The 16,425-nt window shown below is 38.6% G+C and overlaps 1 protein-coding gene across 1 annotated transcript; it reads left to right on the top strand.

Moving 5' to 3' along the window:
- Nucleotides 1-40: 40 nt before the first annotated feature.
- Nucleotides 41-15,551, top strand: LOC120518842 (trans-L-3-hydroxyproline dehydratase). The gene is made up of 5 exons (XM_039741832.1): nt 41-840; nt 5,721-5,890; nt 9,283-9,405; nt 10,991-11,128; nt 15,343-15,551. Exons 1-5 carry the CDS (start codon nt 360-362, stop codon nt 15,466-15,468), a joined length of 1,038 nt encoding a protein of 345 aa, XP_039597766.1. The 5' UTR covers nt 41-359; the 3' UTR covers nt 15,469-15,551.
- The last annotated feature ends 874 nt before the right edge of the window (nt 15,552-16,425 follow it).

Below are 16,425 nucleotides of genomic sequence, written 5' to 3'. Positions count from 1 at the left end.
GCAACTGACATCCTTAAGACGGGTAGCGTAGAAGGACAATCTTCCTGTAAACGACGTAAGAAAGTAGCTTCGCTTTGTGGTTTTTCGATCCAGTACATTCGTCCATTCACTAAATCTGAATACTAGTTGAAAAGAATTACGGGGAAAACCCGTGTAATTATAAGTGTTGGGGTAATAAATAGTCTTTAAAGGGAACTTGCACAATCAATAAGTGTTGGAAAGGGAGACTTTATTCTTTTTGTTTTGCACTTTGGACCTCCGCACGTCAGCAGAATTATCCATACTGGAAAAGTTCATAAGTGAAGAAGCTACTTGTGCCCTTATCGAATTACTGTTGTGAACGAGTTCAGAGCGCTCAAATGCAAGCGGCCAAGCTTCCACCTCACGACGGTCCGGTTCTTTCGGTAGTCGATATGCACACTGGCGGAGAGCCGCTGAGAATAGTCGTTAGCGGTTACCCAGACATTGCTGGCAAGACTGTCCTGGAGAAGCGACGTTACGTGCAAGAGAAGCTGGATCACCTCCGACGCCTGCTGATGCACGAGCCGCGGGGCCACTATGATATGTACGGGGCGCTGCTGGTCCAAAGCGAGCTGCCCGAGGCGCACCTGGGTGTCCTCTTCATGCACAACGAAGGCTACAGCACTATGTGCGGGCACGCGGTCATCGCGCTCGGCCGCTACGCTGTAGACTACGGGCTGGTGGGAAAGCCGCAAACTCCCGAGGCACAGGTTAACATTCACTGTCCGTGTGGGTTGGTGAAAGCATTTGTCGAAATCAACGACGGACGAACTGGAAAAGTTCGATTTCACAGCGTGCCAGCTTTTGCATTTGCCACGGGTGAGTCTTCTTCTACAAAAAACATGTTCGGAGATTTTGAAGTCATAATGACACTGTAGTGCGAAAAGATGGGTTCTGGTCTACGGATTAAATAGCTCTAATGATATGTTAAAATAATCTTGATGTGTTAATGAAAAAAGTAGCTTTCAGGGCGGACACATGTAGAAAGTACCATTGGTAAAATAAAGTTTCAGCCTAAATTACCATGCATCAGGATTTGCGGATTTTGAAAGATCTCAGCAGTCAGACTAAGAACTTTTTGGCGAGTAGTAAATAGTTGATACTGAAAGGGAGTTTAATCCAGTATACTGTCTTCATTTGAGGAATTTTGTGGGCTTGTAATAATCTTCTTCCTCTTCATCTTTTCCCATTTCTATATGGGGTCAACATGCTTGATCAACCTTCTCCGTAGAGCTTGGTCCTGCACCTCCTCTCCAATCAAGACCATTTTCTTCAGATTTTCTTTTACTTTATCTGTTAACCCCTACTTTGGCTTCCCTCGCATTTTCTTCCCCATGTCCATCACTCTTTTGCCCACATGTTTATTGTCTGTCCTCATCACTTGTCCATACAACTTCAACTTACTTTCCTGTGCTTTCTTAGATATTTCTCCCACTTTTGTTGTACCTCTGATTGTCTCATTTCTTATTCTGTCCCTTTTTGTAACTCCACAGGTGTGTCATTACGTTTAGAATGCATTCTGACATCAGTTTAGATTTTTTTTTAAGTGCTGTGAAGAGTGGATGGCAATAAAGAGGGAAGGTAATGTATCCAAGGAGCCAAGGTGCTGGACGGCTCTCACACTTTACCAAGGTTTCATCATGGAGCTATAAGTAAAATCTTAAAATTGAATGTATTGCTAATGTAAAATAAACATCTTGTAAGTACTGTTTGTTGGACCTATTTTTACCAGTATAGGTTCATAGTGGATGTGTTACATAAGCAGTGATTGACTGTAGGCTGTTTTCATTCAGCACAGTGTCTAGTAGAATGGCAGCTTTTGTACCATTTAAAAATTCGCCTGTTATAGCATACAGGAGAATGGGCAGGAATAGGCATGTGCCACTGTGAACAATGCTGTGCATCGACACAAGGTCATTAACTTAGTGTTATTTAAAAGCTCATTTCATTCATTCATGGATTAGTATCACATATGACATTAAATTCCAGGAACATCATCTAAAGTGGCAAAATATAAATTTTTAGCAGCAAATTTTATCTCAACTGTTTTCTTTCTGCTGTGAAGAAGTCGAATGTGTTGAATCGTTATAGACACAAGCATTTGCACCATCCAAAATTATGCTTATCAGAATAAAATTAATGTCCCCTGTTAATAGTTAAAAATCTAACCTGATCTGATTAATTTGTCATGGAGCTCGAAGGCTACTCCAGCAACAATGGGTATACAGCAGGCACCAATTCTGGTTCCATCACCCAGAGATACTCAAACTCATACGCACAGATAACATTCTCAAACCTGCTTAAACCAATCCCAGCAGCATTAGGCACAGACATATCTGTGACCGGACACCAGTCCATTGAAGGGCCCACTCCTCTACAGTACGCATCCCAACTGCAACACTTAATTTAAGAATTTCAATTATGAAAGCCATTGATCATACTAAGCAGCTTTCTCGATGCTGCTACCCTTCATTTAAAAATACATATATCTGCTCACTCTAAGCTGTAATTTACGCTATAATGATGCCACTTAAGAAACTGACATTAGTAGTCCTTTTCGCACTTTCTTCTGGGATTCGTCATCGATAGGTAAACTCGTTTCCAACTATCCAAAGCAATGGCAAATTCATAAAACAAGAGCGTTTGTAGTGTCTCGGTGTTCAGATTCAAAACAAAAACAACCTTATCTAATTTTTCACTTTTTTGACTTATAAAGCATAGAGGAGAAAGAGGATCCAGACCATGGAAAGACACCAAGGACCACATTTTGTTTTATGCTGCAACACTATGTATATTTGTAGCTGGCCTTTTCAAATCCGATGAGTATATAAAGTGTATGTGATACCTTAAGATTGATGCTTTGCTGGTTTGGCGTTGTACTGACACATGAATTGGGGTTCCAAAGAGCAAATGCTCATCTTGGAATTAATATGTGATAGGCTGCACCGAATGCAGCACCGATCTAAGCCCATTTGGAGCCATAGGTGGGGTGGACAGACTTCCCCCCCATTGTCTAGTTTGGTAGTTGACAAGGGGGTGGTGTTCCCTTTGGTGTTCAGAGTAATCACCCCTTAAATTTCATGAATGGCGCCCTTTCTGATGACAGCTCTCTAGGTGGCTGCCTTTTTTGCCTAATGGATTGACCGGCTCTGACTGAATACAAATAACACTCTGGGTGGAAACACAATTAATTTACAAGGTTACAGTTATATTATCCTAATCTGGGATTCAGAGGTGGTTTGTCGTGTGGTGGGTGCCGTATCAGTGCATGCTCCCAACCTTGTTCTATATAGGCTGAGCGGTGTTTCTGAGGTTGGGTTTCTGCTCTGGCAATTGGAAAATTGCTGGTTCGAATTCTGTAAATGCCAGAAGAAATTCCACACCATTGGGCCCTTGAGCAAGGACCTTAACCTGCAATTGCTTCATCCTTGGTATGACATTTACCTGCATCCAGCCCTGTAAGCAGGTCCTCCACCTTGCAGGGAAAATTCAGGGGTTTGGTGGCAAGATTGGCACTCCAGCCACTGTAAAATTCCTCACCTCATTCAAACTAGTGTGGTGCTGAGGTGTCATCCGTTGTACGGCTGTGCTCAGGCCTTAATTTGGGATCTTGAGGTGATTTGTCAGTGTGGTGGGTGCAGCAACACACTTTATCAATGCATGCTTCCAACCTTTCTCATTCTATATTGAGATATACTGATGTCTGACAAAGTAAAGTGAGCTACCATTAAAAATAAAAAATGGGATAGCTGAAACTGTCACCGTATTGGCACAAAAAAGCCAACAAACTTACATGGTTAATTATAAAGGAATTCCTCCACAACAAAATTGTACCCTTTGTCCACTTCTGATACTTTTGTGTGAAGTGCTGTTCAACAATACTTTGTTCATTTCAAAAATCAGTTTTTGGAAGTGAAAGGAGAGAGGCAGAATAAATGCAAATCATTACCAGCTAAAAAATAGGAAGAAGGCTTTCCCATCTCTGGGTCACTTGTAAAAGTTTGTGGAAAGGGCATATTAGAGTTTTGGATCAGCAAGAAAAAAAAAAAATCCATCCTTCCTGGTACCTGCTTAAGCACAGCACAGGGGATGACACAGTTGACTCAGCATATTACTGGCAAATAAGTGCTGTCTGTTCAGGACACTAGAAAGGCAAATGGGATTATTAAAGACCTCAGCCATCCTGCCTTTGCCTCCGCTCTCCCTCCTAGGCATGGTGGGGCCAAGAAGTCACCCCGGTCAGAAGGTTACTCAACAGCCACTCAAACAGATAAACGTGAGACTGGATCAAATGTGTGTTCTTACATAGTCAATCTGGTTTTGTGTTCCTCTCCTGTTAGATTTATTAACCTGCCTTAAGTAGTCTGAGTGATACGTGCAAATAAGGATCTTGTGCTGTCCATAAATAATACAGCTGAACATTGTAATATCAGTTTGGACAGGATAATCCCAGTAAACACTGCATGACTCTTAGCATACCAAGGTACAGTCTGGAGCCTGTGATTGTGTTTGATTTATTTTTTTTTTTTCCTCTACAGAAATAGAAATAATAGAAGTATATTTTTATTTATTTTTTTGTAATATAATTTGGCTTTTTTTTTTTTTAAATAAAAACACCATCATAAAAATCGTTGCCACGACATTGTTTTAATTATATTTTGCCCAGCAGTGCTAATCCTTTCAAACAATATGTGCTTTCATCCCCGAGGCTGTTGGTTAAGTTTCCACTCACAGACTCCTTTTTAGGGATTCTCCTTTATCTCCTTCATTGTCTTTGAAGAGAACTGTTAGCCCTGACAAAGCAGGTTACTAGAGAGTAATGCCGCAGACACAGTTTTCAGAGAATGACGTTTTGTTAATTAGAGGAAAAAGTTGCTTGGGCAGAGTACACAATGACATGTTTTGTAGATCATATGGTAACTTGTGTCAGTCTTTGTGTTAGTCTGTGGTTTACATTTATAGCCCCAGTCTTTTGGTAAATGAACACTAGCTTCCTGTTGTCATTGCTGGTCGAAACTCATATGGAGCTCTAGAGTTTCCCCATCGGTGTCCATAGTGTTTGCTACTAAATGGAGCCCCTCAGTTTTAGTCGCCCTAATGGATGGCCATCTCTAGTCTTAACACCAGAAGCAGCATTGTCTATTTCAGTGTGTCTGTTTTTCTCAGTGAGTGTTATGTGTCAGCACAGTTGTGTCCTACTGGATTCAGCATTCAATAAGTATTCATAAGTTGTTAATGAATACTTAAATCCCAAAGCTGTGTTTTGTCAACAGAATTAAGTTTTGCTTTTCATAATGTGGTAAGCAATACGTGTAAAACTGAAGAAGCTTAATACATATACACTACATGGAGCCATACAGATCATAACATGTGTTAACTCCATATTGAATACTTAACTGTGGTAAGTACTGTGCAAGTTTAAAATCAAGCACAATCTGAGTATCAGTTTAAATAAAAATACTTTTACTTTCCATATTTGATTTATTTCAACTGCGTTTACTAGGCAAGAACCTAAAGTGGTTTGAGTGTTGTGCATTTGTATTATTTCTGAGCTGTTATGACTCCAGTGAAATATGGAATGCAGCATCATTACTTACTTAGGTATTAAAAGTCTATTTTTCAAGCTGTTAGGAGTTTATGCAGTGTTTTCCTGTAACTAAAATGGCCTCACTAATTATTTCAATGCCATATACTCACAGATATCTCTGTTGATGTACCGGAATATGGCCAAGTGATTTTGGATATTGGATATGGTGGAGCTTTCTATGCCTTTGTGAGTGCAGAGAGATTTGGGCTGAATGTCACTCAGTCGAAAACCAGAGACCTTGTGGATGCAGCTACTGCGGTCACAAATGCCGTTAAAGCACAGGTAGGTATATGCACTCTAACTGACCATTATTTGTGTTAAACTTTTAAAATGTATGAATGATTTTAGAGCAGTCTGGTGGGGTGGAATAAAACCAGAAACACTGAATAAAATTAGTGACATAAGTGGCTGTATCACTACAGATATGATACAGTATCAGTCACCCAGAAGGAATTTTATGGTAACTAAATTAACAGATGAGAAATAAATACACATATAAAAGTAAGTCATATATTATTTTAAATATTGGGAGGGTTACAGTGGTGTGTGACTTGCCCTGCAAGCTCCATGGAGTTGGTAAGAGAATTACTACATTCTGCTTGATGTTTTACTTAAATGTACTTTTTGGTGTTCTGTTTCTGCAAATGGTGGGCAGATGTAGAATTTAACTATTTATATGTACTTAAGCAAATATTTATTGTAATGTGGTTATTTTGAGTACAAATGACTGCATTGACTGTCTAACTTGTTTGCTTATGTATTAGTTATTCCTTCATTTGCCAAGAATTTTGCAACGTGCAGTGAACCAGAACATGATAGACGGACAGTGAATCACTGTATTTGCTTGCAGGACACCCTGTAGTTTGCACGACTCTTTTCCAAACTGTGTAGTCAAAAGCTTATAGCATTATGGAGATATGAGTTAAAATGTCTGAAAATGGCTCATTTTATTTACAGTATGTTTTTAGGGGAAGCAGAATACAAATTGTAGCATTATGTTAAACTGAGAAACTTTATTGCCTCTAATAAAAGTAAATATTACAAATTCAGGAGCATAAAATGTAAAATAGATGTTTTTTTTAGCAGAGACCTTCGGTCAATATGGCCCTCAAATTGGTTCACCACTGGAATCCTGTTTGCAGTCTTCTGTTCACTTTTCCAAATACACTTCACCTTTCATTTACTCATCTTTGTGAGGGTCTCATTTGAAATATGCTGATCTGTTCAAACTATGCCACCTATCCTAGACACAAGTCTTTAGCTCCTGCTGAGGAATTCTCATGCACTCTTTGGACATTTGGGAAGCACAATACCACCTTGACATCCCCAGGTCTTCTCCTAGTTGGCCACACTTGGCATTTTAACCCCCCATCAATTTGCTAAGACATATACAGTACTACCCAGCTTAATTGTCCTTTTGAAAAATAACTATAGTAAAAAAATATATATATTTACAGTCTAATGACATGAAATAAATGTGCTCTCCGTTGAAACAAGCATATTACTGACAGCAGTACAAAATATGTAAGTGTGACCAGTGAATACAGTACATTTGTCCGTAAACATTGAAGATTTTTTATATCTTGAGTAGCAGAGATTTTCTGGGAGCCCTAACCAGAATTATAAATTATAATCTGCAAGGTTAAAATAACAGGTGTTTCTAGACAAATTAAGAGCAAAACCAAAACTGACAGCAGACACAAGCAATCTCACAGAGCCTGAAAATGTGCTTGTCTTGAAAATGAAGTGTTTAACTTTTAATTAAAGCTCTGCCTAACTTATTTTCTTAAAAAAGATGGTAGTGGCTTAATGATGAATTGATGTATGTGTGGCAACCACTTTGTATTCTTAAGCATGCTGCACTATAACCAGGACTTTAATGACCTCTTGGGCATAGCCATCAGCAGCGTGTCTGTCTGCAGAGAGAGTGTCGACCTTGTCGGCAGTGATATTCATGTGTATGGTGACTCTTCCTATGAAGTCAGTAGATGGATTAGAAGAGCATGAAGGGTCATGAGGTCACTGGAAAGGGGTGTGTGGCACCCCAGTTATCTTTGCAAAAGGACAAAGATCCAAGTCTTGAGTGTCCTGGTGCTTCCTGTCTTGCTATATGGTTGCAAGACATGGATGCTATCCAGTGACCTGACTGGGCTCATTCGGTACTGTGTCTCCTCGGGGGATCCTTGGGTATCGTTGGTTTGACTTTGTGTCAAATGAGCACTTGTTCATGGAGTCACAAATGAGGCACATTGCCTGCATTGTGAAGGATTGGCAATTACGGCACTACTACCATGTGGCGAGATTCCCCGAGGGTGATCCGGCTCACAGGATCTTCATTGCTGATGACCCAAGCGGCTAGACCAGGCCAAGGGGATGCCTATGTAACACTTGGCTGCGGCAGACAGAGGGTGAGACTGGACCATGTGTCTGCCTGGCATGCCAACCAGGATCCAGAGGTGTTTTGTCATGTAGTGGATGCAGCAATGAGCTGTACCAGTACATGCTCCCCAACCTGACCTGACTATAACCTGGAAGAAAATTATGAAATTTCACATAACAGGTAAACCATAAAATATAAGCAAAGATTAAGCACAATTAATTTGTAAAAAACAGTGCTGCTAATGAAACATTTAGGAGGATGAGCAACATCTGGTCAGTTATTGAGTAAAAGAGCTATCCTAGAGTTATTCATGTTTTCTTAAAGAAGAAAATGAAGAAACCTTTAGCTGCTGATGTGGCATGGTGGCATACTAATTAGTGCTGCTGCCTCACAGCTTCAGGGTGCTTGGTTCAAAACCTGGCCTAGGCACTACCTGGATGGATTGTGCATTTTTCTTCATGTCTGCATAGGCTTTAATCCCACATCCCAAAGATGTTTGTGTTAATCCACAGCTGTAGATTGGTCTGATGCCAGTGACTGTGGTGTGGGTGTTTGTGCATAAGTGTGCTGTGCAGTAGACTGAGGACTTGTCCCTGACCTGTGAGAAGAGGCTCTAGACTCCAGCAACCCTATAACTGGACTGCGTGGATGAATATACTGTGGCTGTATGTACTGACATTGTAGAAAAAAATATAATCTGCTCATCTGTTCAAAGTAGACAAAATCAAGGTAAGAATTTGCTAGGGATTCTTTATAAAATATAAACAGGATCATGTACGTTTGTTTGCACTTGCATGACTGCAATACTTTCTAGAAGTGTTTGATCCAGATTAAAGTTTTTGTAAACACTTCCTACTAAAATGGCCTTGCTAATGTGTGTTACCTGGTTCTTTACAGTATTATGGTTTGTGGGCTGTGTACACATCTTGTCATTTAGCGAAGCTCCCACCATACATAATAACTGGAGAATTATCACACTCCCAGCAACAATGATGTCTTGATCGAATTATGAAAAGGCAGTGCAGTGTCATGGCTAAGGAACAGGATTGCAAATTCAGAGTTGCCGGTTCAGTTCCCACTTGCAACACCCTGTTTGACTCCAAGCAAGTCACCAAGCCTGCCTGTGCTCCATTTGTATAATCATATCTGTAAAAAGTTGTAGCACATCCTCATTTTGGAAGTGACCTTGCGTAAAAGCATATACCAAACATATAATGAGAAAAATGAAAATCATGAAATACAATAGTTTCTTTTTAGTTTAGTTTTTTTGTTTGTTTGTTATGTTTTGTTTTAGGTTGCACTTCACCATCCCAAAAGCCCAGATCTGGCTTTCCTTTATGGAACAATTCTCACTGATGGAAAAGACAATTACTCTGAAGAGCCTACTGCCAACATCTGTGTTTTTGCAGATGCACAGGTTAGAGGATATTGCATTATACTAACCATGAGATTAAAAAATAGATTTGATTATGTATTAGATAAAGAATTGTAATCACTATATTATCTTATTTCATACTGTCGAAGTACCCTTTGTTGCCTGGATGTATTTGTATAATTGGTTAAGGTAATAAAGCAAATATTTACTTTGTTTAAATGTTAATCCTTTTGTTATTGCTGGCTGAAATTCAAGTGTCCTGTCTCTCATTTACATTACGTATCTATTGGTTTCTCTGCTTTCATGAGTAGAGAATTCTTTTTTTTGTATGATTAGGCTGCATAATTGAAGTACAGTAACTCCTTGCTGGTTTGGAACCCTGAACACTGCTTCTTTGTATGTCCTTATCTATTGTGGTTTCACAAACAGATGTATGATCCCACATTATTAAACTGGGTGGCTTGTTGAATAATTGAATCAATGAACCATGGAAATCGTCTATAGTGTTTGGGGCAGGGGGTTCACAGACATCCTGCGGGTCTCTGTGTTATTACAGAAGTCATCACCAGTGGCAGTATTCAATAATGTTATTAACGTGATTAAAAATTGATTTAAAATTGTTACAGATCAGGACACTGTATTGGCATTAAAGCCTCAAATTAATACTCCACTGCGGTGGGCTGGCGCCCTGCCCCGGGGTTTGTTCCTGCCTTGCTCCCTGTGTTGGCTGGGATTGGCTCCAGCAGACCCCTGTGACCCTGTGTTAGGATATTGGCTGACTGATTAAAGCTCCACTCAAAAATAATATTTATTGTATGTTACTTACATCTTTGTAGTGGTGCTCAAGAAAAAAATGTAATCTCATGTTTTCATGCAGAATGGAGAGGGAAAAGTTTAATTTATAATAGAAGCCAATAGTGCTGTGGAATAGCAAACAATGTAAATGTGCAAAACCCCTGTTTTTGTCTAAAATAATGTTAAATATATACTTTTGAAATAATCATAAACAAAATATCTAAAGCTTCATTTGAATGACGTTTTGAATTTAAGAGCCTCACCCCCCATATTGGTCAAGAGTCTTGTTCATGAGAATTTCATGCCGAAGTTAAGGAGAACTGAGAGTTTGCCTGTTTTGTACTCAAAGAAACTTAAAATGTGGAAATGTTTTTGGTGAGCCTGCATATATTATATAAAGAGAGTCTGACCATTCATTATGTCATATACTGAATACTGTATATTTTAGGATCATAGCTTATATGCTTTAACAAAACACTTTGTACTCAATTCACCAAGACAAAGTTTTTACAGAACCTATGATTTTTTGAAGAAACTGAGTCAGAAGTGGTTTGCATTGCCAGTATGATGTAAGAAAAAGAACTTCTACAGCTGGCCATATGACAATTATAACTTGACTTTTGTCTCCTCTACAAGACTCTGTGCATTTCTTAATGTTAAATTATTGTCCAATAGATTATGCAAAACTTGCCAGATGAATATTGCATGACTTAAGTGACACCTTTGTGTGAAAACCGTTCAGTGACCATAATGCTCTATTTTCTTAAAATATACAGTACATAATCTTGTCTGTTCCTGTTAAATATTTGTAGATTCTTCTGTTTTTAATTAGGTTGACAGAAGTCCAACTGGTTCTGGAGTGACCGCACGTATTGCTTTACAGCATCATAAAAGACTTGTTCAGCTGAACCAAACTCGAGTTTTCCAAAGTGGAGCAGCAGACTCTTTGTTCACTGGAACAGCCATAGAGGTACTACTTTGTATAAAAGTAACACATAAGAGCTAACAATTATTCCTCGACACGTCAGCATTTCTTTGTTCCATTGGTTTGGTTGGGGGGAATTGGTTTTCTTCACTTAGTCACAGTTTCCAAAAAACATGTAACCTCCGCTATCAACTAAAAGACAACTGTATCTTTTCAGCCAGGACTACTGTGTGTGCCGTCCAATATATTAACAGTTGCAGGTAAGGTAATTATCTCAAAGTCTTAAATCCTATGTACCATATTTTGTGGCTCTTTAATAAGCCACAACATATGTTTTTGCAACCTAAAAAAACATGAAAATTACTAAATAAGCAATACTGATTAAAAAGATAAAATCCCAATAAATCTTAAATGGCCTTGAAAATGAAGGTGATATCAATAAATATAACTTAAAAACAATTAAATTATGCAGTCAAAAGCTTTATTAAATTTGCACAATCTAGAAAGTTCTGCACAATGTATGTAACATAGTATGAACAGGCCAATTAATCTTCATGTATTAACGCTGCAGACATATGAGTAATTGAAATAAGAGTACTGAAACAATTTGGGATACACAACAAAAATGTTTATAATGCTGAGCCATATCAGTCCAATTACCGAAAGTCACAAAATGAACCAAAAAACATAGGAAAGTTGGGCCAGCTTGAGTGAGCCATGTCTTAGCCACTGCAGCGTGCTGTGCCTCAAGTCTTTTTTTAATGTGCACTAATTAAAATGTAATTGCACTGTTTTAATCATCAGGTGACAACTGTAAATTCAAACAGAGATACATGCATAGACTTCTATTGAAATACATAAAAGCAAAAATAGCTCACAGATAGTCCACTCGAAGGACTGACATCCTAAAACAAAATCTGTTGTGGAAAGTCTCTTTTTTCCCATTGTAATGCATTTTAACTACTTTCGGGAGCCTGTGAGTTCAGATGACATGGAGGTACCACATCTTTGGAGGAAACGCATATGAATAGGTGGCATATTACATGCAGAGCATCATATTGCTGTAGCACTAGTGAAATGTAGTGCTTAAGTTAAAATATTCTTCTTTAACAACTGCAAAATGTTCTAAAAGAAGAGTACTGCATTACCATAAAGAACAAAATGGAAACAACTGAATAAGGCAGGCTTCCATCAGTGCCAAAAACTGAAGTGCAGTCCAGTGAATAGAAGGTGCAGCTTTCACCTAAAAACCACTATGCAGAAAAGTAAGACTCATTCTGTTCATGCGTCTTGATAAGTCTTCTATTGATTTTGTAACACCAATACAACTTTAATGGAGAGTGAAATAGATCCTTGTTTCAAGAAGAAATCTTAGCGACAAACGTTTAAGTGGAAAACAGCTACATCACAGATTACTACAGGTTACTATAGAACAAATCAGTTTCTCTCACAGAAATATTTGAATACAAGGCAAAGACCTCACCAGCCAATACAAGCTGAGAAAGACAGGCAGAGAGAAAACAAGTCAGCAAAAACCCAAATAAACCTTTCTACAACATGAGAGCTCACTTGAACCCAAAGCAAAGAAGAATATTAATGTATAGAACATCTGATAACTTGAGCATTGTTAGTTGAATTAACCGAGTTTGAGAATGGTATATTTTGATACTTTCATGCCATTTCATTTGCCAGACATTCTGTTCTAGTGAAAGTAGTTCAAAATACCTTCAGATATAAAAAGAAATGGACAGATTGCTTAATTTCATCAAGTAGCACATAACTGTATCCTTGGACCATGCCGATTTCCTAGTAGATGCAACACCACCTGCAAATAGACTTTTACAATTAGATGCCCACTCACCTCCGCTTCACCTTTAAGCCATCTCTTTCAGTTATTGAGAAAACAAGAATAAAAACTCCTCATCTTCCCAAATTTCTAATTTATCATCGTTATAAACCTTCCATTTATCTAGTGTGATGTCTGCGTTGCCTTCAGTTGACATATTCCTAGGACTGGGGCAAATGAGGACCCAAACAACAAGAGTAGGCGTAAAAAGTGCTTAGTGCTTTTATTCACAAACAGTAAACACATAATCTAAAAATAGTTGAAATCAAGGTAAAAACACAGGATTTGTTCATTAAAAAGAAACCAGGAGTATCAGTCCATCATTTCATCTCTGCGTCTTCTACTGCTTACCCTTAAGGTCTGTTCAGCAGTAGGAGACACCCCCTCCATCAAGCACGGCTTCTTTCTCCACCTCCATCTCTCAGGATCCGTGAAACCCCATGAGTCCTGCTTCTCTATCCCATTGCCAACCCTGACAATTGGGATATTTTGGAGCAGTTAGCCACTTCTACTGAACAATGACATAGAGCATCTTTGCTCCGCTTGGGGCTTCTTCACTGACCACCTTGCCCCCACTTAACTTCACCGGCCTTGCATTGATCCAGACTTTCCCTTTATTTTCTCTCCTTTGATTTTACCTCTGGCTTTCATTCTTTCCTGTTTCGCCTTTTTGGATCGCACTCTTTTCGCTCTCCTACTCATCTAACTTACTTTTGCTCCTTTATTCCAGTTGTGTGTGCAGGTGCCTTGATTATAACCTGCGGAGTGTCAATGAATAAACTGGCTGAACTGATTGCGTCTTCACCAGCCAATTTCACAATTAAACACCCCAGGGATGCACAGCTTTGCAGCAGTGCTCATCTGCACCACCCAACCCTGAGTGCAACGTTTTTAGTTTATATTAAATAAAAAAAAATACAAACCACCATGGACTCCTTAATGTGCTTCACCACACATAGTAACATTATTAAAAAAAAAAAAAAACTGGAGTGGTCTTCCCTAGACTTTCTCATATACTCGGATATGGGGATGGAAATTTAAGGAGTGAACTGCAAGACAATGATTATATTTGTATATTATGTACATTAAAGAACCATCAACAACAAATTAAATCAAATTATTAATATGTTGAACAATTATTAGAAAAGTAAAGTTGAATAAATCAGACTCTGCAGCTGCATGAATTAAAAAAAAAATTGAGTATGTGTTCAGGTAAAGTGCCACTTCCGGTTAACGGAAATAGCCCAAAAGTTGATAGAAATCTATGTTTTATACCTAAAACTTGTATGCAAATTGTGGTTAACCTAAGTGAAAGCGTACTCAAGTTATGGTGTTTACATACATACACACACACACAGACATAATTTCAGAAATGGTGTTTTTGGACTCAAGGAGGTCTAAAACGTCAATATTCATCAAAATTTCAAAATAGAATTTTTAGAGGATTCCAAAGCGTTCCCAATACTTCGTATACGAGAAAGTCATGCAGGTCTAAAAGGTCGAGATTCATCAAAATTTCTTCATCGGATTTTTGGATGATTACAATACTTTCCCTGTACTTCATATATGAGAAAGTAAAAAAGCAGCAATTTTATAATCTCTCCTCATATTTCCAGCCTTTCTTAGTCTGTACCATACCTTTGAAAAATTGTAGCATCATTTATTTTGTAACAGATTTTATGCTGTACCATCTAGTTCTTTATAAAAAAATGTTTTTGGTTACTGTGTGTGCTGCAAACTGATGAAATGGGAAAAAAAAATGCCTGACAAATCTTATACTTGTCTGTGGCTGGGGAAGAGCACATTATTCTACGCTAGAAAAAATGCCCTTGTTAGAAGTTTAGTATAGCAAAAAAAAAAAAAAACAGTTGAGAATACGGGAAGAATAAAGGCCCACCAGGTAATGACATGGTAGGATGGCGACTTGTTAAACCTCTGTTCTTTTGAATTTTGAGGGTGACTTCCTCGTAGTTCTTCAGCGATGATTCTAATCTTCTTCTCATTGATGATGTTTGGAATGACTTGTTTATGGGACACTATTCAATTTTTTATTTAGATACAATCCCATTTCTCTTCATTTACAAGCTTTGGATTCAAGAAATCATACAGAAAATATATACTTTGTGTCTAAAATATGGCCACTTTTACCAGCTTTGCACTATTGTCTAATATTGATGTAAATGCCTTGATGTTCTACACAGTTAACATTATTTACTCGGGTCAGAAATATAAAACAAAATACTGCATGTTTTAGCACATTCTATTATAATAAAATGTGAATGCCTTAAATTGTTGACCGTTACACTTGAAAGGAATTGTCAAAGAGTGATTTTAAGTGAGATGCCTAAAACTGCTTTTCCCTGTGCGGTTGATTAAGTCAAATATTGATGTGTTTTCTTTTCATTTTAAACAGAGAACCAAGTGTGGAGAATTTGATGCCGTCATTGTGGAAGTTGCTGGGCATGCATATTATACAGGAACTGCCTGCTTTACACTGGAAGCAGAGGACAGTTTGAAAGATGGGTTTCTTCTGAAGTAGTGTGGAGGAGTACCCAGCTGCTTTTGAAGTTTGCCTGTTGCATGTATACTGAATTTTTAAAATAAATTTCTGTTCAGAAATCAGCTACCTGAAATCTGATTTGCAGCAGATTAGTTGGGAATAACTCCATAAATTAACAACTGCACGTTTTTCACTTTCCTTCATTTGCTGCTCCTGAGGATTGGGGTGGCAACAGGTTGAAGAAGGCACATCAGACAACTTTATTTCCACCTGGCTTCTTCAGACCCTCACAAGCCATTTCAAAAACGTAATGCATCAAGTGTGCCCCGGGACTGCCCTGGGTCATCTCTCAATATGGCATTTGGGAATATTTTTATTTAGGTATGGAGAAGGAGTATCAGCTCTACTCCAATGTCTCCCCAGCTCATTCAGAACATCATTTTATCATAGCCTGCTAGGCCTTTGCAAGAGTATCATTTTAGTTGCTCGTTCATTCCGTAAGTATCCAAAGGTAAAGGGGAGAATGGCCATGTAATATTAATTGGGAACCAGCAAGTGTCGACCCAAGGTTTAGCCTCTGTTTCTGCACCAGGATCTAAGTTCTAGCAACAGAGCAGCAATCATTTGGTCGTTCTTGTTACTGCTTGAACCCTTATTCATATACAAGAATCCTGCATATTTAAACTCCACCATCTTGAGCAGTTGTGGGTTCTTACCTACTGAATGCATGGCAGTTGTCTTCAAGAAGAGAATCAAGACCTCTGATATGGAGGTGCGGATTCTCATCCTGAATATGGGACAGTCTGCTCTATCCCACTCCAGTTTAACAGCTAAGTGTTAGTGTATGTGTGATCATCTTCTGATCCGTGTATCCTTAAAGCATCTTCTACAAGATGCCATGAAGTACTTGGTTGGTTCCATGCCTTCTCCAACACATTTTTGAAAACGATCTGCAAACTTTTTGTGGTGCTTCAAATATTGTTTCATGTGAAGGTA

Source organism: Polypterus senegalus, chromosome 18 (genome assembly GCF_016835505.1).
Source record: "Polypterus senegalus isolate Bchr_013 chromosome 18, ASM1683550v1, whole genome shotgun sequence".
Classification (NCBI taxonomy): Eukaryota; Metazoa; Chordata; class Cladistia; order Polypteriformes; family Polypteridae; genus Polypterus; species Polypterus senegalus.
Note: the sequence above shows the minus strand (reverse complement) of the source record. Positions and strands in the feature narration are given on the sequence as shown.